This window comes from Dasypus novemcinctus, chromosome 8 (assembly GCF_030445035.2).
Source record: "Dasypus novemcinctus isolate mDasNov1 chromosome 8, mDasNov1.1.hap2, whole genome shotgun sequence".
NCBI classification, from domain to species: Eukaryota; Metazoa; Chordata; class Mammalia; order Cingulata; family Dasypodidae; genus Dasypus; species Dasypus novemcinctus.
This window is the reverse complement of record NC_080680.1, coordinates 40021069-40044395: the sequence shown is the minus strand read 5'-3', so window position 1 is coordinate 40044395 and position 23327 is coordinate 40021069. Positions and strand designations below refer to the sequence as shown.

Below are 23327 nucleotides of genomic sequence, written 5' to 3'. Positions count from 1 at the left end.
GGTATCCCAAAAGGAAGAGAGAAGGGAAAATGGGCAGAAGGAATATCTGAAGAAATAATGGTAGAAAATTGCCCTGCCTTATGGAAGGACATAGATATCCACGTCCAAGAAGCACAACATACTCCTATGCGAATAAATCCAAATAGACCAACTGTGAGACACATACAAATCAAAATGTCAAATGCCAAAGACAAAGAAAGAATTCCGGGAGCAGCAAGAGAAAATCAATACATAACATAAAGGATACCCAATAAGATTGTGTTGATTTCTCATCAAAAACCATGGAGGCAAGAAGACAGTGGTATATGTTTAAGATACCACAAGGAAAAAACTTCCAGCCTAGAATCTTATATCCAGCAAGACTGTCTTTCAAAAATGAGGGCGAGTTTGGAATATTCACAGATAAATAGAAACTGAGAGTTTTTAACCATGAGCCCAGCTTTGCAGGAAACACTAAAGGCTGTGACACAGCCTAAAAAGAAAAGACAGGAGAGAGTCCTGGAAGAGAGTCTAGAAATGAGGATTCTATCAATAAAAGTAATTAAAAGTGTCAAAAGAGTGGTGAAAAGAAAATATGACAGATAAAATAAAACCCAAATATTCATGAATAAACTTAACCAACAATGTAAAGCACTTGTAGTCAGAAAACTACAAATCATTGTTAAAAAAAAAAAATACAAAAAGACCTAAATAATAATTGGAAGAACATTTCATGCTCACAGATTAGAAGACTAATTATTAAGATTCTACTCAAACTGATATACAGCTTCAATGCAATCCCTATAAAAATTCCACTAGCATTTTAAAATTAAACGGAAAACACAATTGTCGAATTTATTTGGAAGGGTCAGGGAAACTGAACAGCCAGAAACATCTTAAAAAGGAAAAGTGAGGGAAACAGACTTGGCCCAGTGGTTAGGGCACCCGTCTATCACATGGGAGGTCCGTGGTTCAAACCCCGGGCCTCCTTGACCCGTGTGGAGCTGGCCCACGTGCAGTGCTGATGCGTGCAAGGAGTGCCCTGCCACACAGGGGTGTCCCCCGCATAGGGGAACACAACGCGCATGGAGTGCGCCCCGTAAGGAGAGCCGCCCAGCGCGAAAGAAAGTGCAGCCTGCCCAAGAATGGCGCCGCCCACACTTCCCATGCCGCTGACGACAACAGAAGCGGACAAAGAAACAAGACGCAACAGACACAGAGAACAGACAAAGGGGGGGGGGGGGGGTTGGATTAAATAAATAAATCTTTAAAAAAAAAAAAAAGGGAATCATGAAGGTATATGACTCTCATTTCAAGACTTTAAAACATATCACCTAGCTACAGAGATAATAACAGCATAATATTGGCATAAAGACAAATACACAGACCAATGGAATCTAACTAATTGTTCAGAAACAGACCCTCACATCTAGGGTCAAGTAAATTTTGACTAGCCTGTGAAACCCACCCAACTCAGGGAGAACAATCCATTCAACAAATGGTGCTGAGAGAACTGGATATCCATAACCAAAAGAAGGAAAGACCCCTCCCTTTTACCTTATACAAAAATAAAATCAAAATGGATCAAAAACCTAAATATAAAAAAAGCAGGAACCATAAAGCCTCTAGAAGAAAATGTAAGAAAATACCTTCAAGACCCAGAGGTAGGTGGGGGATTCTTAAAGGAGATAAGAAGAGGACTGAGATGGACTACTGAAGTTTAAAGTATGTAGAAGTTTTAATTAGCTTTATTGTACAAGTGTTGAAATGTACAGAGTTGATGGTAATATATTATAGTGTGTAATGGCTGGTTTATAAGTGGGAATGTGGCTGAAATGGTACTCTAGGGACGTAAATGCCAACTAACAGAAAGTTAGTGAATAATCTAGGTACTGAATAGCACAGTAAACCCAGAGGTTGATGAGAATTGTGGTTGATAGTACAGATGCAAGAGTGTCCTTTGTGAGTTAGAAGAGATGTACATCACTACTGCAGAGTGGTGGGAATGTGGAGAAGCATGGGAAAAATACTACTAGAGTGGCTTATGGACTGTGGTTAGCAGCAATAATATAATATTCATGCATTTATGCCAAGAATGTACTGTGTTGATAACGGGAAAGTATGGAAAAAGTATGCCAAATATATGCTATGGACCTTGGTAATACTCTGATGATATTATTTCATAATCTGTAACAAATGTTCCACCACAGTGTGGTGTGTTGACAGAGGGGTGTTGTTTGGGAATTCTGTACATGTGTATGATTGTTTTGTAAGTTTACAACTTCTGCCATAAAAATATATTTAAAAAATAATACGGTAGTCTAGGGAAAAAATACACCAAACGTAAGATAAGGATTGTAGTTAGTATTAAGATTTTGACAATATTCTTTCATAATTTGTAACAAATGTCTCACAACAATGCAAGGCATTGGTGGTGGGTTGATGTATGGGACCCTATTATGCTGTTATGCATGTTTGCTTTGTAAATTCACAACTTTTACTATATAATTATTGTTTATGTATGTTCATGTATAAATGATATAAAAATAATAATAGGGTAAGTTTGGGGAAAAATACTTGGGTTAGTCATTCTATTTTGAGGTGCTCTTTAATCATTAGTTAAAAATATTTCACAACAATTCAAGGTAATGGTGGTAGAGTGAAGTAGGAAAGTCCTGTATGATGTTATGTATGTTTGCTTTGTAAGTTTACAACTTTTACTATACACTTATTGTTTATGTATGTTTACGTATGAGTGATATATACTTCAATACATTTTTTTAAAAAGGAAAGAAAAAAATGAGCTAAGAAACTTAAAACTGGAATTAGGTTTTCATTTGGCAAGAACTCTAATTTTAGAGACAAACCTAACTGTTAAGTTATTGAAATTGAGGCAAGACTAAGCTAACACTTTGTTAAGTTTTGTCTGTGTGCCTGAAAAGAGATAAATATATATACATATATGCCGCAATGACCTACAATTACTGAAAGAGTACCTTCAAAATTATAGCATTTCTATGCTGAATTTGTCTCCTGCTTAGAGAGTGGGCTCCTCAATGGCAGAAATCATGTCACTTTTCTTTTTGTATCCTCACTGCTAGCGCCATGCTCGACACACAGGAAATGTTTTATAAATGGTTGCTGAAGAGATTGAGAAATATAAACAGATAATTGATCAATTTGCCTTTAGGAGATACCTCTTAATAAATAGCCAAAGTCTGCCCAACCAAACCAAATCTCTGTGCAGAGATGTATTAATTCAAGAACATTCCCCCTTCAAAATCACTTAAATATTTAAGGATTATTTTGTGACAAAGTGCTTCTGTAATGAATGACCACACCTGGAAAATACCTTGAAGAAATAAGATGCCACTGAAATGCCTAGAACTGACACTTTCTGTGTGACTTGTTTTTGTTTTTTTTTTAAAGATTTATTTATTTATTCCCCCCCCCACCGTTGTCTGTTCTCTGTGTCCACTTGTATTCTCATTAGGCGGCACTGGGGATCGGTGTCTCTTTTTGTCGCATCATCTTGCTGCGTCAGCTCTCCATGTATGTGGCACCACTCCTGGGAGGGCTGCAGTTTTGCACGGGGTGGCTCTCCTTGCATAGGGGCCACTCCTTGTGCAGGGGGCATCCGTGTGTGGGCCGGCACTCCTTGTGCACAGCAGCACTGCGCATGGGCCAGCTCACCACATGACCCAGGAGGCCCTGAGTATTGAACCCTTAGACCTCCTATACGGTAGGTGGATGCTCTGTTGAGCCACATCCGCTTCCCTGTGTGACTTGTTATTTATCAAGCATTATTCTAAAAATGCAGGATATATGCAGCAGAAAGCAAAACAGATAAAAATCCCTGTCTCATGAAGGTTATAACCCTGTGAGGAAGACAAACAAAACATAAATACTTAAGATAGATATTGTATTAGATAATAATTGCTGCTAAGTAAGAAAATAAAGTAGGGAAGGGTGGTATCAGTGTATATGTAGTAGGGAGAAAAGGGTATGGATCACTACAAGGTAATTCTTTCAAGCCACGTTGAATTAAGAATTATACACATTTTTCTGTCAGTCACGACAGATACAGTTCTCTCTCAAGCCAAGTAAAATATATGCAAGAATCTTAGAACCAATAAAAGATAAATGCCCACACCTAAGTGAGAAGCCTATATATAACAAGAAAAAAGCCCCCAAAACTTAGAAATATGATTTTTAGAATAGTCCCTGTTCTGAACAACTGTACTCCAATTAATTCTCTAACAGGCACATATCACACTGGCAAACTAAAGAAAAACCAGCAGAGTAAGAAGTTTCTAAAAGAGTAGTTAGAGATCATTTGAAATGTTTCCCTTTTCCCATGTTACCCTAGTGCTTTTTTAAAATAGGAGTTTTATCGAAGTATAAGTCATATACCATTCATGTCACCTATACAAAGTATACAATTCAGTGGTATTTTAGTATATTCAGAGAATATATTCATTAGCCCAAAAAGAAACCCCAATCCTACTAGTAGTTACTCCCCATTCCTCTCTTCCACAGTCCCTGGCAACTATTAATCTGTGTTCCATCTCTGTAGATTTGCCTACCCTGGAAATTTCATATGAATGGAATCATACAATATATGGTCTTTTGTGTCTGCCTTCTTCTGCTTAGTACAATATTTTAGCATCAAAGTTCAGCATAAAGGTTCATCTATGTTGTAGCATATATCAGTACTTGAATCCTTTTTACGACTGAATACTTTCTGTTGTATCCCTATACCACATTTTATTTACCCATTTATCAGTTGATGAACTTTACTTTTCCTTCCATTTTTTGGCTATCATGAATAATGCTTCTGTGAACAGTCTTATATAAGTTTTGATATGAACATACATTTTCAATTCTCTTGAGTATATACCTAGGAGTAGAACTGGTGAGTCTTAGGATAACTCTGTTTTTAACTTTTGAAGAACTGCCAAACTGTTTTCCACAGTGGCTACAGCATTTTACATTCCTACAAGCAATATACAAGGGTTCCAATTTATCTACATCTTTGTCAACTCTTGTTATTGTCTTTTTATTTTAGCCATCCTATTTGGTGTATTTAATTGTGGTTTTGATGTCCATTTCCCTAATGGCTAATGATGTTAAGCATCTTTTCGTGGGCTTAATGTCCATTTGTATATCTTTTTTGGAAAAATGACCCTACATACTTTTTCAGGTGACACACCATATTAGCTTTTAATTGGCTAGTAGAAATAAATTCCACTTGACTGGAGTTCTCTTTTATCTTACCCTCAAATATGGAAATATTTTAAAAATTACATAAATAAAGGTTCATTTAAACATGCAATCATAGAGAATATAAAGTAGAACATCAAATGGAAATCATAATTCTACCCCACAGCACTGTTAAACATTATTTTTTAAACTTTTTTGTTTTCTGACTAGAAAACTAATATATTATAGAAAACACAGGGAAAAATATCTATAATAGCATAATAATAGCATAAAGCATCCATAATGTGTGTGTCTGCCATCTGTCAAGCACTGTAAGTCAGATACTGTTTCAAATACTTTTTTTTTTTTTTTTAAGATTTATTTATTTAATTTGCCCCCCTCCCCTGGTTGTCTGTTCTTGGTGTCTATTTGTTGCGTCTTGTTTCTTTGTCCGCTTCTGTTGTCGTCAGCGGCACGGGAAGTGTGGGCGGCACTATTCCTGGGCAGGCTGCACTTTCTTTTCACGCTGGGCGGCTCTCCTCAAGGGCGCACTCCTTGAGCGTGGGGCTCCCCACGCGGGGGACACCCTTGCGTGGCACGGCCCTCCTTGCGCGCATCAGCACTGCGCATGGCCAGCTCCACACGGGTCAAGGAGGCCCGGGGTTTGAACCGCGGACCTCCCATATGGTAGACGGATGCCCTAACCACTGGGCCAAAGTCCGTTTCCCTGTTTTAAATACTTTAAAATGTCTGCTATCACACTTGTGCTAGTAATAACATAAAGAATGGTATTAGGCCCACCCCATATTTATTTAGTTTTATATTCTTAACACTGTGAACACTAAGTAATCTTCCAAAACATAATTTATATTAGCAACAAAATATTCCAATTTATGATGAATTGTAATGAAATGTATCCTTTACTATTAGAGGGTTAGATTGTTTCTAATTTTTCACACTATAAATATTTTTATACATCAAGGTTTCATATTGAACATAGTAGCTAATGTTCACTGAGTACTTAGTTCAAGCACTATGATAATTTGTGTGGATTCTCCCATTTAATTTGCATTACTCTATCATGTAGGAATTATCATCATCCCCATTTTATAGATGAGAAAATTGACCAGAGGAAATGGGTGGTAGAGGCAGGATTTAAACTAGGTCCACATGACCACCAAGTGGAGGCTATTATCAATAAACCATACTGTATGTCCAATTATTTCTTTAGAATGAATTCTCAGAAGCAGAACTGCTAGATTAAAGATAATAGTTTTGTTTTTTAAGTTTGGCAAATGCTGCCACACTACCCTTTCCTTAGATTATACAACTATATGCTCACATTCATACCCTTACCAATGTGGGATAGCGGCACTTTAAAAAACCGTTTTCAATTTTCTAAGTTAAAAAATGCCAGCTTTCTTAATATTGTTTTTTAATCTTCTCTAGACTACTGGTACTTTTTGTGAGTACTTCCTCTAACAAAGCATAATAGTACATGCTACCCTAGCTGGACCAATGGCTTATAACAAACGAGGAATTTTGCAAACACAGCACTCTTCACTGAAAGCAAGAGGGAGAGTCCATGCTTACACCAGTGTAAGTAGTGGTGGTAATAGGAAGAATGCCAAGTTTCCCCAAAAGTGGTGCAAGAAGTTGACATGCAGGAATGGAACCAGGAAGTAGCTAACACCAGTAATGAGCTGTCTTTTTTTTAACATCAGATGTTATCAAGTCACCAAGAACTTTGCTTTGGCCCCTCATTTGATTTTATGGGATGCCACTTGAAATGGTCCACATGATGATGACAGGAAAGCTTCCAAAGACTTCTCAGCTCACCTGGCCTCTACTTTTCTCTTTATCCTCAATCCTCCAAATGTCCTTCCTCATCCCCCTCACCTTCACTACCAAGTTGTGGAGCGGGAATGATTGACTCTAAAGTACTCCATATCCCCCACAATCCACCATTGTCCTCATTCCTCCAGACTCAAGACTATGCATTGTTGCCTCCCAATGGCAGCTCTTTCCAGTTAACTGCCTGGATATAGAACGATTTCTCTGTGCTTCTACTATACCCCGTGCTTCCTTTGATTTCTGCAAATATCATACTGCTTTGTAATTGCTGATGTCTGCTTCCTCAACTAGATTTTCAATTTGTTGAGAGTAAGCTCTTTGTCTTTACTGCCAAAGTGGTATATAGGACAGTGCCTGGAAATGAGAGGATTTCAGTACTTCATAGCTAATAGAGCCAGCATATGAACTCAGGTTGATGTGATTCTAACCCTTCGCTCTTTTTTCTCCATTAGGCAGCCTCCCCTTCTGAAATTCAAGGTCACACAAACTGGAGGGAAAAGACTCCTCTTCTAGAAGTGTTGGCTTAAAATCCTCCCCAAAATAAAAGACTATTTGTTCTGCAGGACTCTGGCTAGGAAAAAAAGAGGGGAGAGGCGTCATAGCAACTTAGGAAGGGAGATGTAGGACAAAGAGGGTAGTAAGAAAACTTAAAAGAAAAATTAGAGAACAATGTCCATTAGTCTGAAAGCACCACTTGGGACATTTTGATCTCCAACTTGACCTCTTTTAATTATCCTAAGCCTGACCATGAGGTGCAGTGGTGCTCAGAGATGTATTCACCAAGTGCAATGAATGTCTCATGATGATGGAGGAGGTTGTTGTTATAGGGGGAGGAGCAGACTGAGGGGCGTGAGGGGTATATGGGGACCTCATATTTTTTTAATATAACATTAAAAAAATAGACAAAAAAAAAAAGAGTATCTTAGATTCTTATGACACTGGTACAATTAGCAGAGAAGAAAAAAATAGAGAAGCTATAATATTTAAGAAGGAACACAATTATACCTGGTTCTCATTCTGATGAATAATAAATGGTCAGCTCTGGCTAAGTCTAAGCAATTAAACTTCTCTGGAAACCTCTATTTCCTCATTTCTAAACTGAATGGATTAGTCTGTGACAGTTTCCTACTTGACTCTGCATCCAAATAACCCCATGAACCTGTGAAAAATACTGATCTCTAAATCACACTCTCATTCTGATTTAGTAGGTTTGGGGTGGGACTTGGGAATTTCCAGACTCAGCCAAGTTTGGGAATAGCTGGGTGATAGCTTATGGTCAGCAGGAAAGGACTGAAAAGAGAGCCAGTTGATTCAGAACATTAAGACATATAAACAAAGACTTATACAACCAAAGACTACCAAGAAGTAACAATTTTGATTCTATAATATTACTCCTAATCCAGGGCAAAGTGAGTTATGCTCAGTCTTCCTTCCCTGGTTAAATCTTTGTTCTTCCCTGGTTAAATCTTCGTTTTACACTAGCTTTAAGAGTGTCAAGAACTGCACTGGCAAGGAATGCAAAATTTTTTTTAAACTGTCAGAGTTACTCCATAGGTCATAGTCCTCTCTGGGGTGCTGGCCCATGAGTTCCTCCACTTTCTTCCTTTAAAGCTCTTCTAAGGATGCCCTACTACCAGAATATTTAAAGGAAGAGAGGCAATCTGCCCAGGCAGACAGAATAACAATCCTACCTTGACATCTAGCTTGGCCAGATGTTGTAAAACCCAGATGCGATGGGACCAGGCATTATAGTTGCTTGGGTATCTCCCCGCAGCTTCACCACAGACCTCCATTTCTTCCTGTATGAGTCGCTGCGTCCTTTCTGCAGGAATTGCTCCCCAGTTTCCTTTGGTCACAAAGGAATGCAAGGAGGTCTCCTGAATTAGCTGTTGTAGCACCCATCGCCTGGTTAGGTAGCATGTGGGAAATAGAATGAGAAAAGAACATGTACCAGAGAGGAAAACAACCATTTTCTTTGTTCTTAATTTTATTTGCATTCACAATGTTTATCTATAAACCCAGGACTTTTTTTTTGGGGGGGGGGGCATTGTTGTTTTGTTTTTGTTTTTACAAACATAATTAAATTTGCCAGCATGGATGCTCAATAAGAATGGGGGGAAAAGAACAAACAGGAAAGAAAACCTTCCTAAAACTTTAAAACCTGTCAAAGAGAATGCCATCAGTTCCATCCAAAATAGCACTCCAAATGTGGCCACAAAACACAGGCAACAGGTCTGTTTGTGTTTGTGTGTGTGTACTAAAGGTGGGTGGGGTATTAATGGCTGGTAAATACTAGAAGAGAAGTCATGGTTCACATTTTTAATGTACATGCTTTACCCTATCCCTACATCCCTCAATCAGAAGTGTATTTATTTGTTTGCAAACAAGAAGCTGAATTATAATAGCTTGCATAAAGTAAAGTTTCTACACAATTGAATAAAATCTGGAAGGAAATAAGTACAATATAATTACTTAAATCATCAAGGTTTTAAAATGGTCTTTACCCACAGATTTTCCCCATGTCTATTTAAGATTGAATAAGCATACATTTAAATCAAAGCTCTAAAAAGGTGTTTCTAATTACTTAAGTGTTTCAGTTTTTACAAATATTTTCTCATAGGAAAGCATTCTTTCCAACCTAAAGACAAAGGAAATTGAATAAGAAAACTCATTTTAAATAATGGAATTTTTTACTTAGCAATGAAAGCTTGCTTTATAAAAAATTAGACAAGCCAAGAAACAGTTGGATGAATATTTAATAGTTCTTTTTCCCTGCTGCCAGCTTTTCCTAAATCCCCAAAACACACTCATCCTCTCTGAGGCCCACTATTCTAAGTTCTAGTAAGGAAGAAAATGCAGTGTAGAAGGAGTTGATTTGCAGTGCTAGCAAAGGCAAGATTACAGGTAAGACACCTTGCATTGGTGTACGATCCTTAAAATGCCCAGGATTTCAGAAAATTTAGAGTGGCTTAATAAACTGAGAATAGACTCCTTCAGAGAATTTCCCCATTGACTCTCACCAGCAAACCCATGCCATCCCATTTTAGTCAAATAAGAGTCAAAGGTGTCCAGGAGGAAGATGCTTCCAGAAAACCCAAATTTTGAAAGACTGTGTATATGCATTCCTCTGCGTCAGGGTTTTAACCTAAAAATGCTCTTTGCATTTACGGTTTTAATAACTTTAGTTCAGCCCATATACCATTCACCCCAGCTACCCTCTTCTTTCTCTGTAAGTTAATTTTAGTAACTACCATCATCACCACCATCTTTGTCAGGAATACACTTGAATGTTATAAAAGCTCAAGTTGCTCATTATAGTTGAATCTCTAAATTCAATATCAATGACTGCTTGAGATAGTTAATCATTAATAGCTAACATTTATTGAGTATTTAATATGTCCCAGGCACTGTGGTAGTGTTTACATGCATTATCTCATATAAACTCAGCAATTAGCTCTATGAGATAAGTATTATTATTCCCATTTTACAAATAAGGAAATTAAGGCTTGGAGAGGTTAAATAATCTCCCAACATCACACAGGTAGCAAGTGATGACACCAAGATTTAAACACAGGTAACCTGACTTCAAAACACATGGCTCTGAATCACTATGTAAACTGCCTCATGCCTCAGAACTTGTGTGTTCTTCTCTCCAGTCATTCTCAATCCAAAATAAAAATACTATGATTTAAGTTAGACACACCTGTGAATCCATGTTTCTGGACTCTTTGGAAACTTAGTTAAGGCCAATTTTCCCAAATGTAAGTCCTTAATTGGATTTAAAGTGCCAGAGAGTATTAGTTCTTTCCTGTAAAGGAAAAATAAAAACAACCATTACTTTATTCTTCTATCCAATCATTCTGAGTGGCTATTAATATAAGATCATTGTGAAATGAATCTGCAAGAATTTTAAAAAAGTAGAAAGTAAAAAAACACACCAAACACTAAACCACTAGGGTAAGTAACACTCTCATTAAATACCAAACACAGTAATCAAGAGTGTATTCTCAGGAAGCAGAGGCGGCTCAACCAATAGAATATCTGCCTACCATATGGAGGGTCCAAGGTTCGATACCCAGGGCCTCCTGACCCACGTGGTGAGTTGGCCTATGTGTAGTGCTATTGCATACAAGGAGTGCCATGCCACACAGGGGTGCCCCCGTGTAGGGAAGCCCTACGCACAAGGAGTGCGCCCCACAAGGAGAGCCACCTTTTAAAAAAAAGCGCAGCCTGCCCAGGAGTAGCACCACACACATGGAGAGCTGACGCAGCAAGGTGATGCAACAAAAAGGAGATGCAGTTTCGCAGTGCTGCCTGATAATACAAGTAGACACAGAAGAACACACAGCAAATGGACACAGAGCGCAGACAACAGGGGAAAGGGAGAGAAATAAATAAATCTTTTTAAAAAAAGAGTGTATTCTCATAATCTCAAAATAATAGGTTAATAAGCAGAAACAGAAGCTCTTAAATCAATGGTAGCACTTCAATTAACTAGTTTAGAGGGTAAAGGGGTTTTCTGGCCTGTCTCATTTCTAAAAATTTATATGAACTGACATCACTATCTATAGGGCAGAAGCTATACCAGTCAAAAATTTCTCTACCTTCCAAAATTGTACATGATATGGTTGTCTAATACAAAAATATATAGTATAATTGAGATGTAGGGGGAAAAAAATCATTCACTGGCTCACTAACCTAACAAAATTATTTTTATTTTTAAATTTTTTCTTCTACCTTTTCCCTATATGCATATTTTAACATATACTTTTATATCCTGCTCTTATTATTTCTTAAGAATTTCCCTATGTTTCTATATAATGTTTGTAATAAACACTTTAAATGACCAAAAAGTTTTCTTTGCAGGGGCTATGCTATAACTTAATGACTTTTTCTCCTGTAAACATTTAAAGGTTGCATGCAAGTTTTGGTTATTCTACTAGAATTCTGAAAGGTGGTGGGATGGACCCAGCTGTGTGCTAATGACTTCTTTCTTTTGTATTATTACTTAGGATAAATTTCTAAAAGAGGTATTTGGATGAAATACTCACATGACCCTTGATATACTAGGCTACCCCCTTAGCGCCCCTGCTTTTTCAATCTTAAGTTTTTTATTTTGAAATAATTTCAAACATACAGGACATTTGCAAAAATAACAAAAACTCATTCAGGGAACTTCAATATATATCCCTCCCAAATCCAACATGTCTGAATATCAGATCCACTAACTTTTAAAATTTTGGCCCATTTTCTCTTTCTAACTAATCTATCTATCTGTCTGTCTGTCTATCTACCTACCCACCCATCCATCCATCCATCCATTCATCCATTCATTAATCCATCTATTTTCTAAACATTTGAGTATACATTATGCTCTCAGAAGACTTAATACTTCCAGATACATTTCCTAAGAACAAGGACTTTCACTTATGTAATCACCTTAAGTACAGTTATCAAGTTCAAGAAATTTAAAATTGATATAAAGTGTATAGTCTATATTCCAATTTTTCCTTATGTCCCAATAATGTCCTTTCGGGTTTTTTCTCCCCCAAGACCATTCCTTTCAAAATACAAGCAGCAGAAATAATATTTAAAGGCATTATGAGGTAGTTTGTTGTGCTTTTAAAAACTGTTTAAACCCAACCCAAGCTTCAAGGCAATTAGTAAGAATGTCATACAAGAGCTCCCCACCTGTTTCTTAGGTAAATACAATTTAGGTTTAAATTTAATTTCTCAGATAATTTTTTGACAATAAGCTCTGACATTACTGATTATATTCCCAATTTATTTTCAATGTATCTATTTTTTACATTTATTAGTATTCAATTAATCTTAAAATATTCCTCCTGTGTTAAGGTTGATTTTTCATTTATTTTAGAGAAGTGTTATCCCAACAAAACCAGGGTCCAGCTCTGGTACTCACCTACTGAAATGGATTTAGTTTCTAAATACCACAACACTTTCTCTTTCCAACTGTAATATACTATTTCTACATTTTAATTTGATATAGAAAACAATTTACTTTTTAATGAAGATACTAAAAAGGGAAACACTTCCACTTTATAATTATTTTTAGGTCAGTAACTTTACTCTTGAAAATAATTTTAAGCAAAATCCAGAAGATTTATGGAGGCATTAACAAACGGATTTATTATTTCTCTTTCAAGTATAGGAAACCTATCTGTCGTTAACAAGAATATTTAATGCTGCAATAAATTGCTTTTTCAGTTTTAGGTCCTTTTTCTTCTTAATAAGTAACGTTTTGTTCATACAAAAAGTCAGGATACTTGTAAAGTAAAAGGAAGCAAAAGGTTGCTTCATTATTCTAAATACTTTGTAGCGCAAGTGGTTCTCACAGAGAGGGCCTAAACCAGAACGCCAGCAGCACCCGGAACCTGTTAGAAATGCAGATTCTCTGGCCTCATCCCAGAAGGAATGACCCTGGAACTTTGGAGGAGGGGTCCAGCAGTCTGGGTTTTAACAGGTGATGTACTCTAAAGTTTAAAATAATACTGCTGTAGGGAAGCAGACTTGGCCCAGTGGATAGAGTATCCACCTACCACATGGGAGGTCCGCGGTTCAAACCCCAGGCCTCCTTGACCCATGTGGAGCTGGACCACGTGCAGTGCTGATGCGTGCAAGGAGTGCTGTGCCACACAGGGGTATCCCCCGTGTAGGGGAGCCCCATGCGCAAGGAGTGCACCCCGTAAGGATAGCCGCCCAGCATGAAAGAAAGTGCAGCCTGCCCAGCAATGGTGTCGCACACACGGAGAGCTGACACAAAATGACGCAACAAAAAGAAACACAGATTCCTGTGCTGCTGACAACAACAGAATGGGACAAACACAAGAACATGCAGCAAATGGACACAGAGAACAGACAACTGGGGGGGGGAATGGGAGAGAAATAAATAAAAATAAACCTTAAAAAAAAAATACTGCTGTAGAGAATCTATCATACTAAGTTTAAATATCCATTAATTAAGCTTAACACATTTCCTTATTTACAATTGCCTACCTATATTATCATATATGTCCATATACAGAAGATAATGAAACTTTTCTTCAGAAGAGAGGAAGTCACCTAGTAACTAAATCTTTGTAAAGTTTCTTAAATTATGGGATGCTCTCAATTTATTTTGAATAACAAAGTAATATTGGGGAAGACATCATAAGATGAAACAACCTCAATCTATTAAGTATATACGGAGGCCTATAAAGATCATCTGACCGAATCTTAAAAAAAAGAAGCAAAATTTTAGTATCAATTTAATAACCATCCCAGAGGCAGGACTGAACTCTTGTAGGTGTTACATATTGTTGTAAACAAGTCTTTAAAAGATCACTTTATCTAATGTATTCAAATAGGAATCTTTGGCTCAAGATAAAATTTCTAGTCACACATAACATATCATATCTCTAACAACTTAGATTTAAGTAAATATGATGTTCTCTAGAAAACTGTTAGATGACTCAAAAAAATGGTCCTTGTGATGACAAAGTCAGTAAGCCATTTAAAGAGTTTGAATAAAATAGTTTAATGAGTTTGGAAATGAATTTACCCATAAAAATATTTCACGTAACATGTTAAAGATGTGTAACTAAACTGAAAAATTAAAGATGAAAAAAAGATGTTTACATATTTCATCTATAGCCCTTAAAGTTTACATAGTGAAATTAACCTCAAAAATTTTTTTCTTTTTGGGAAAATGGAGTATACTGCCTTTTATTTGAGGTGGCCTTGCTTACAAGCATGTTAAATAAGCAATGTCTCTATATTCACGTTAAAAGCCTTAATTAAAGGGTACACTGTTAATAGAGGAAGGATGAATAAGTGAGAGTCATCAAATAAATGTAGGAAAAACTATTAGGAAAGGAAAAAGCATCTCTCTTATTTTGGGATTACAAAATAGGGCTGGTAAGAATCTGTGCCATGCTACATGTGCAACCTTGTGGATGAAATTACGTAGTAGTGAGTGTTGATTTTTTTTTTAAATGGGAGAGGGGAATAGAATAAAGAATTTTTAAAATTCAGTAAAAAGTAGAATTATAAAAGGAATGAAGTTTTCCATACCAGCAGATTTTTCCGACAATAAAGTTACTACTTTAAAATCTTTGCTACATATTTCATTTATCAATTAACCACGGTATATGAAAAATTTCATCATTATTCCTTTTTTTTTTTTTTTTTTTTTTTTTTTAAAGATTTATTTATTTATTTAATTCCCCCCCTCCCCTGGTTGTCTGTTCTTGGTGTCTATTTGCTGCGTCTTGTTTCTTTGTGCGCTTCTGTTGTCATCAGCGGCACGGGAAGTGTGGACGGCGCCATTCCTGGGCAGGCTGCTCTTTCTTTTCACGCTGGGCGGCTTTCCTCACGGGCGCACTCCTTGCGCGTGGGGCTCCCCCACGCGGGGGACACCCTTGCGTGGCACGGCACTCCTTGCGCGCATCAGCACTGCGCATGGGCCAGCTCCACACCGGTCAAGGAGGCCCGGGGTTTGAACCGCGGACCTCCCATATGGTAGACGGACGCCCTAACCACTGGGCCAAAGTCCGTTTCCCTCATTATTCCTTGAAGACTCTGGCTCATCATTATGAAAATCAATTAATACTGTGCTAAAATATAAGCATGAGAGTCTTCAAAGGTTGCTATGGTGAGTAGTGTGTTTTCTTTCTTTATGCAAGTTGCTGTGCTTTCATATTTCTGCAAAAGTTTTCGTTTGTTTTTAAGTTTTTCTCTCCATTTCAAACAAGTAGCAATTTTCTCTCTGCTGTCACTAAGCTTTAGGAGACCAGGGAGCATGTCCATCTTGTCCATGACTAAATCTTCACGGCTTAACACAGTACCTGGAACATAATATTAATAGATACTGACTAAATGAATGCTACCTCTTTCATTTCAATCTTCAGTTACTCTGTCTGAAATAACCATAATGATGATAATAATTATCCTCAAAATAACTACTACCATAATATTTCCCCTGAGCAGGCACTGTGTTAAATGAGTTATATATTTTTTCTAATTTAATTCTCACAACAACTCCTATGTAAGGTAAGTATTATGTTGAACTATATGAAATTGCTGGTATTAAATAATCATTTAAATAAAAGTTTTTCTTAGGAATAGTTTCAGATCTACAGAAAAGTTGCAAGGACAGTACAGAAAGTTCCTGTATACCTGGAGCCTGGTTTGCCCTCTCCCTATTGCTAACATCTAAAATCACTATGGTACATTTGCCACACTTGAGGAAACAAAACTGGTGTATTATTATTGGGAATCCATACATTATTCAGATTTCCTTAGTTTTCACCGAACATCCGTTTTCTATTGCAGGTCCTATCCAGGATTCCATAGTTCATTTAGTTATTATGTCTTCTTAGGCTCCGACTGCCTGTGCGGTTTCTCAGACATAATATGTTTCTGATGGCCTTGACAATTTTGAGGAGTACTGGTCAGGTATTTTGGGATTGATCTGATGTTTTCCTCATGATTAAGCTGGAGTTATGGGTTTTGGGGAAGAAGACCACAGAGGTAAAGTGCCATTCTCATCATGTCACATCATATTAGTGGGACATACTACCAACATGACTATCATTACTGATGTTGACTTTGATCACCTGGCTGAGGAAGTGTTTGCCAAGTTACTCCACTGTAAAGTTAGCATCTCTCCCCGCCCCCTGCATACTGTACTTTTTGGAAGGAAACCACTATGCACAGACCACAGTGAAGGAGTAGGGAAAAGCTCAACTTCCATTACAGGAGTTATCTAACTAAACTATTTTGAATCATTCTATATGGGAGATTTGTCTATTTTCCCTATTTATTTATTCAATCATTTATTTATATATGGGACTTAAAGTTACTCATTTTATATTTTTCTGTTTAATCGAAAACTATGTTATTTTGTTGCTCAAAATGTTCTAGCTTTGGCCATTGAGTTGGCTCCTATGTCCCTCTGACATACTTCCATCATTTTGTTTTTTGAGTACTCCCTTACTTCCTTGTTCAACTAGAGGCCCGAGGCTCATCTTGTATATTCCTTCCCCTGTCCTAGAAGTCAATCATTTCTCCAAGGAGCCCAGTTCCTTTTATTTGAGAATGGTATTAGAAACCAAGATCTGGGTACTTGGGATTCAACTGCTTTTGATATAAAAAACACCACCATATGGTTCAACCTAATATTAACTCAATTTTGCAGATGAGTAAATTGAAGCTTGGAGTGGTAAGTAACTTGCTCAAGGTCTCCTACTTCAAAGTATTAGAACCAAAAATCTGCATAAAATAAGGTTACCAATTCATATCAACAGTCTATGAGTAAAGGACATAAATTATTGGAACTTGGTATCAGGTATTCTAATTGCTCAAAGATGTTTTGCTCATGCCATGTTCACAGACTGATGAAAAAATGGGACATTATTATGAAAGTCAATTTCTTTCATCAATTAATTCACCAATTTTAAAAGCAAAGCAGTGGCAATTTTAAACAACCAGCTGGATTGTTAAACTATATGTATCATTCACTGTACTCACAAATCAGGACAAAAAATTATTCCTGACCCTATTTTCCCCAATATGGCAACAACCACAAATTGAACTAGAGATTATACTATCATTTAATAGTTTGTAAAATATAGAAAAAAAAAATCATTCTGGATAAATGGTAACTCTTCAAAATTAAAATAAAAAACTTTTGTGCCTCAAAAAGTTTATCATGAAAGTAAAATGACAACCAACACAATGGGAGAAAACATTTGGAAGCCAAACATCTGAGAAGGCTTTTTTATGTAGGATACATAGAGAAACCTTACAACTCAACAATAAAAAGACAACTCAATTAAAAAAATGATGAAAGACTTAAATAGACATTTCTCCAAAGAAGACATACAAGTGGCCAAAAAGCATGTTTAAAAGATGCTCAACATCATTAGCCAATGCAATCAAAACCACAAGAGGGCGGCGGACTTGGCCCAGTGGTTAGGGCGTCCTTCTACCACACTGGAGGTCCGCGGTTCAAACCCCAGGCCTCCTTGACCCATGTGGAGCTGGCCCATGCACAGTGCTGATGTGTGCAAGGAGTGCCCTGCCGTGTAGGGGAGCCCCACGTGCAGGGAGTGCGCCGCATAAGGAGAGCCACCCAGCACGAAAGAAAGTGCAGCCTGCTCAGGAATGGCGCTGCACACACGGAGAGCTGACACAACAAGATAACACAACAAAAAGAAACACAGATTCCCGTGCTGCTGACAACAACAGAAGCGGACAAAGACGATGATGCAGCAAATAGACAAAGAGAACAGACAACCAAGGTGGGGGGGGGAGGGGAGAGAAATAAATAAATCTTAAAAAAACAAAAAAACACAAGAGATACCACTTCATGTCCACTAGAAGGGCTGCTATTAAAAAAAAAAAAAAAACAACAAAACAGAACCCTCCCCGAGACTAGGAGGTATGGCAATAATACTGCTGAGGGTCTAGACCCGTAAACTAGCTCTTGCTCTATATTTTCAAGCTTGGAAAAGTCTCAGCACTGAAATAAGTTTACAGAGGGCGAAACTGAGGCTTTGAGAAGGTAAGTAACCATTTGGAAAGTTGTGCAGCTGGGATTAAACCCCAAATCTGACTCCAAAGCACAAACTCATCATGTCTTTGCCATACAGTTCCCGCCTTTCCAGAATAGAAAATTATTGAGGTGATGTCATCAACATGGTAACATAAACATCCATTGAAAAAGCCCCCCAGGGAAGCAGATCTGGCTCAACTGATAGAGCATCCGCCTATCACATGGGAAGCCCAGGGTTCAAACCCAAGGCCTCCTGACCCATGTGGTGAGTTGGCCCATGCCCAGTGCTGATGTGCGCAAGGACTGCTGTGCCACGCAGGGGTGTCCCCCACGTAGGAAAGCCCCACGTGCAACGGCTGCGTCCTATAAGGAGAGCCACCCCACGTGAAAAAAGCACAGCCTGCCTAGGAGTGGTGCCGCTCACACAGAGAGCTGATACAGCAATATGACGCAAAAAAGAGACAACAGATTCCCGGCGCCGCTGACAAAATAAGCAAGCGGACACATATTGGAAATTGTCCCTTTCCAAACATCAGATATGAATGACTGCTCAACAGACACAGAAGAACACACAGCAAATGGATGCAGAGAGCAGACAATAGGGGGGTGAGGAAGGGGAGAGAAATTTTTTTAAAATCTTAAAAAAAGAAAAAGCCCGCCCAGAGATTCAGCAAACAAAAGGACACATTCCACTTGCTATGAACTCTGGAGAATGATGGAGACTGGAGAATGACTCCAAAAACACTAAATTGAAAAAGCAGAAAAATCTCAAGTAGGAAAAGTCCATCCCAGAATGCCGGACAGTTCCCATGCCCCTCCTTCTCACTCAGATTGATCCCATAAAGGCAAAAAGACTTTTCTGAAGTGACCCAACTTTCCGAATTGACTCCATTTGGCTCCCTGGGGTGGAATACCCTAATAGAGAAGAAGCTGAAGCAGGAAAGCCTCAAAGAGAGAGGAAAAAAGGTGGGAAACAGGAGTTAAAAGATGGGACCGGTCCCAGAACTGAAAAGTGGAAGGGAAATGGGGCACTGAGTGAGGGAGAGAATTTAAACAAATTGCAGGAGGTGGGGAAAAAAGTATGCACAGAAACAAACAGAACAGATCAAGATTCCTGGAGAAGGAACAGAGAAAGTAAAGCTTTCGCCTGGAGGTGAAACAATTGCACAAAAAGTACTGGGTTGTTGCAAAAGTAATTGTGGTTTTGCATTGAAATTTGCCATTTGATATTGTCATACATTCTTAAATAAATGTGATTATGTTATACGTCATTTTAATGTGCATTTCTCACTTTACTTTTTTGCTAAGTGACTTATAACTTGCTATTTTGTATTTATTTAGACTATGGAAATGATGTTAGACAAAAAGCAAATTCAAGCTATTTTCTTACTTGAGTTCAAAGTGGGTCATGAAGCAGTGGAGACAACCTGGCAACATTAATAACACATTTGGCCCAGCAACTGCTAACAAACGTATAGTGAAGTGGTGGTTCAAGAAATTCTGCAAAGATTAGAGCCTTGACGATGAGAGCATAGTGGCTGACTACTGGAAGCTGACAACGACCAATTGAGAGTGATCATCAAAGCTGATCCTCTTAAACTACACGAGAAGTTGCCAAAGAACTCTATGTCGACCACTCTACGGTCATTCGGCATTTGAAACAAATTGGAAAAGTGAAAAAGCTCAATATATGGGTCCCTCATGAGATGACTGAAAAACCATCGTTACGAAGTGTCATCTTCTCTTAATCTATGCAACAACAACGAACCATTTCCCAAATTGGATTGTAATGTGTGATGAAAAGTAGATTGTATATGACAACTGTTGATGACCAGCTCAGTGGCAGAACTGAGAAGAAGTTCCAAAGTACTTCCCAAAGCGAAACTTGCACGCAAAAAAGGTTATGGTCACTGTTTGGTGGTCTGCTGCCAGTCTGATTCACTACAGCTTTCTGAATCCTGGCAAAACTATTACATCCGAGAAGCATGCTCAGCAAATTGAGGAGATGCACTGAAAACTACAACACTTTCAGCTGGCACGGGTCAACAGAAATGGCCCAATTCTTCTCCATGACAACACCTGACAGCATGTTGCACAACCAATGCTTCAAAAGTTGAATGAATTGGCCTACGAAATTTTGCCTCATCCCCCATATTCACCTGACTTCTCGCCAACTGCTTACTACTTCTTCAAGCATCTCAACAACTTTTTGAAGAGAAACTAGTTCCACAACCAGTAGGATGCAGAAAATGCTTTCCAAGAGTTTGTCCAATCCTGAAGCACGGATTTTTATGCTTATGAGACTTATTTCTCATTGGCAAAACTGTGTTGATTGTAATGGTTCCTATTTTGATTAATAAAGATGTGTTTTAGCCTAGTTATAATAATTTAAAATTCACAGTCCAAAACTGCAATTTCTTTTGCACCAACCTAATACAATCTTAAAAGTTGCACCAGATACGGGAAACGGACTTTGGCCTAGTGGTTAGGGCGTCCGTCCACCATATGGGAGGTCCGCGGTTCAAACCCCGGGCCTTCTTGACCCGCGTGGAGCTGGCCATGCGCAGCGCTGATGCGCGCAAGGAGTGCCGTGCCACGCAAGGGTGTCCCCCGCGTGGGGGAGCCCCACGCGCAAGGAGTGCGCCCGTGAGGAAAGCCACCCAGCGTGAAAAGAGAGAGCAGCCTGCCCAGGAATGGCGCCGCCCACACTTCCCGTGCCGCTGACGACAACAGAAGCGGACAAAGAAACAAGACGCAGCAAATAGACACCAAGAACAGACAACCAGGGGAGGGGGGGGAAATTAAATAAATAAATCTTTAAAAAAAAAAAAAAAAAAGTTGCACCAGATATCCAGGGCAAGAAGATGAATAAGAGCTGAGAAAATCTGCACAGTTAAACACAGGCTAATCTAAAAGCTTGAATAAATTAGACCAAGTATGAACGAAGAGTCTTAACACAAAGTCAATCAACAATAAAACCCTAGACAAGAGGGAGTCACGGACCTTCAGAGTTAACCAATCAAGAGAATGAGATGCTTAAATATTAGCAAGAAATCACAAGCAATGCTATGAAACAGGAAGATATGACTAAGTCAAGGTAACAAATTATAACTTCAGAGGAGATGGTAAGTTGGAAAAACTAATCAAAGTTGTTCAAACAAATGTAATTCTATTCAAGTAAATGAAGGAAAATATGCATAAAGAGAAAAAGGATATTAAGAAACCAATGTGTGAATATAAAGAAAAATTTGAAAGGCTAAAAAGAAATAAAAATTATGGCGTTGAAAGACACAAAGGTAGAAATTAAAAATACACTAGAGGCATGTAACAGTAGATTTTTACAGGCAGAAGAAAGAATCAGTGAACTAGGACACAGGACAATCAAAATCATACAGTGAGAACAGATGGAGAAAACAGAAAAAAATACAGCAGTGTCCCAGGGATTTGAATGACTGCACAAAATGCAAAAACATACGTATCATGGGTGTCCCAGAAAGAGAAGAGAAAGGAAAAAGGGCAGAAAGAATATCTGAGGAAATAATGGCAAAAACTTCCCAACTCTTATGAAAGACATAAATATACATGTCCAAGAAGTTCAATATACTCCAAATTGAATAAATCCTAACAGACTTACTCTGAGACATACACTATTCAGAATGTCAAATGCGAAAAAGAGAATTCTGAAAGCAGCCAGAGAAAAGCGATTCATCAGGTACAATGGATCCTCACTAAGACTAAGTGCTGATTTCACATCAGAAACCATGAAGATGAGAAGGCAGTGGTATGACATATTTAAGGCACTGAAAAGAAAAACTACTAGCCAAAATTCTTTATCCGGCAAAACTGTCCTTCATCAATGAGGGAGAGTTTAGAACAATCACATATACATAGAACCAGAGAATTCATCACCAAAACACCTGCCCTAAAGAACTGCTAAAGGGAAGCCTGCAATTTCAAAGGAAAAGACAGGAGAAAGAGGCTTGGAATAGTGTGAAGAAATGAAGATCATCAAGGATAACTAAAAGGGTAATGCACAACCAATCAATTCTGTACCCTCATATACCAAACTTTACTCTTTAATCTGTATAAGAATTAGAATACAATTGAGCAAGAAGAAGACATATTTCCTGATAACAGATATAAAAAATATAAAGTGGAAAAGAGGGAAAAAAAAGGAGGGGAAACAGGGACATGGCGCAGAGAACATGTGTGCTACTGAAGCTAATCTTTTCAAATTGGTAGATTACAGATGTAGGTTGTATAATATAAACCCCAGGGTAAACAAATTATTTTTAAAAATATACGGAAATGGGAATGAGAAAGCAAACTGTCAAATACATCACAAAAGATCAACTATACATAAAAGGTGGTTGCAATATAGGAAAAGAGAGACAAATATTTTTTTATATATATAACACATAAAAAAACAAAGGACAAAATGGCTGAAGTATTTTCTTTACAGTAACACATGAAATGTTAATGTATTAAACTCTACAATCAAAAGACACAGGTTAGCAGAATGGATGAAAAAAACCATGATCCAACTATATGCTGTTTACAATAAACTCACCCAGACACAAAAAGGTTTAAAGTGAAAAGATAGAAAAAGATATTCCATGCATAGAGTAACCAAAAAAGGGCTAAGGTAGCTATACTAATATCAAACAAAATAGACTTTAAATCAAAAGCTCTTATAAGAGGCAAAAGGAACACTATATTTTAATAAGAGGGGTGG

General features: G+C 37.9%; 1 protein-coding gene across 1 annotated transcript in view; it reads right to left on the bottom strand.

Annotated features, from left to right (window-relative positions):
• PTAR1 (protein prenyltransferase alpha subunit repeat containing 1) overlaps window positions 1–23327 on the bottom strand; it is an 81173-nt gene that overhangs the window by 22087 nt on the left and 35759 nt on the right. The window contains exons 4-5 of the mRNA XM_058301689.1: window positions 10739–10843; window positions 8727–8940 (exon numbers count right to left, since the gene is read on the bottom strand). Of these exons, the coding sequence (XP_058157672.1) occupies window positions 8727–8940; window positions 10739–10843 (319 nt within the window). The remainder of the gene's footprint in view (window positions 1–8726; window positions 8941–10738; window positions 10844–23327) is intronic.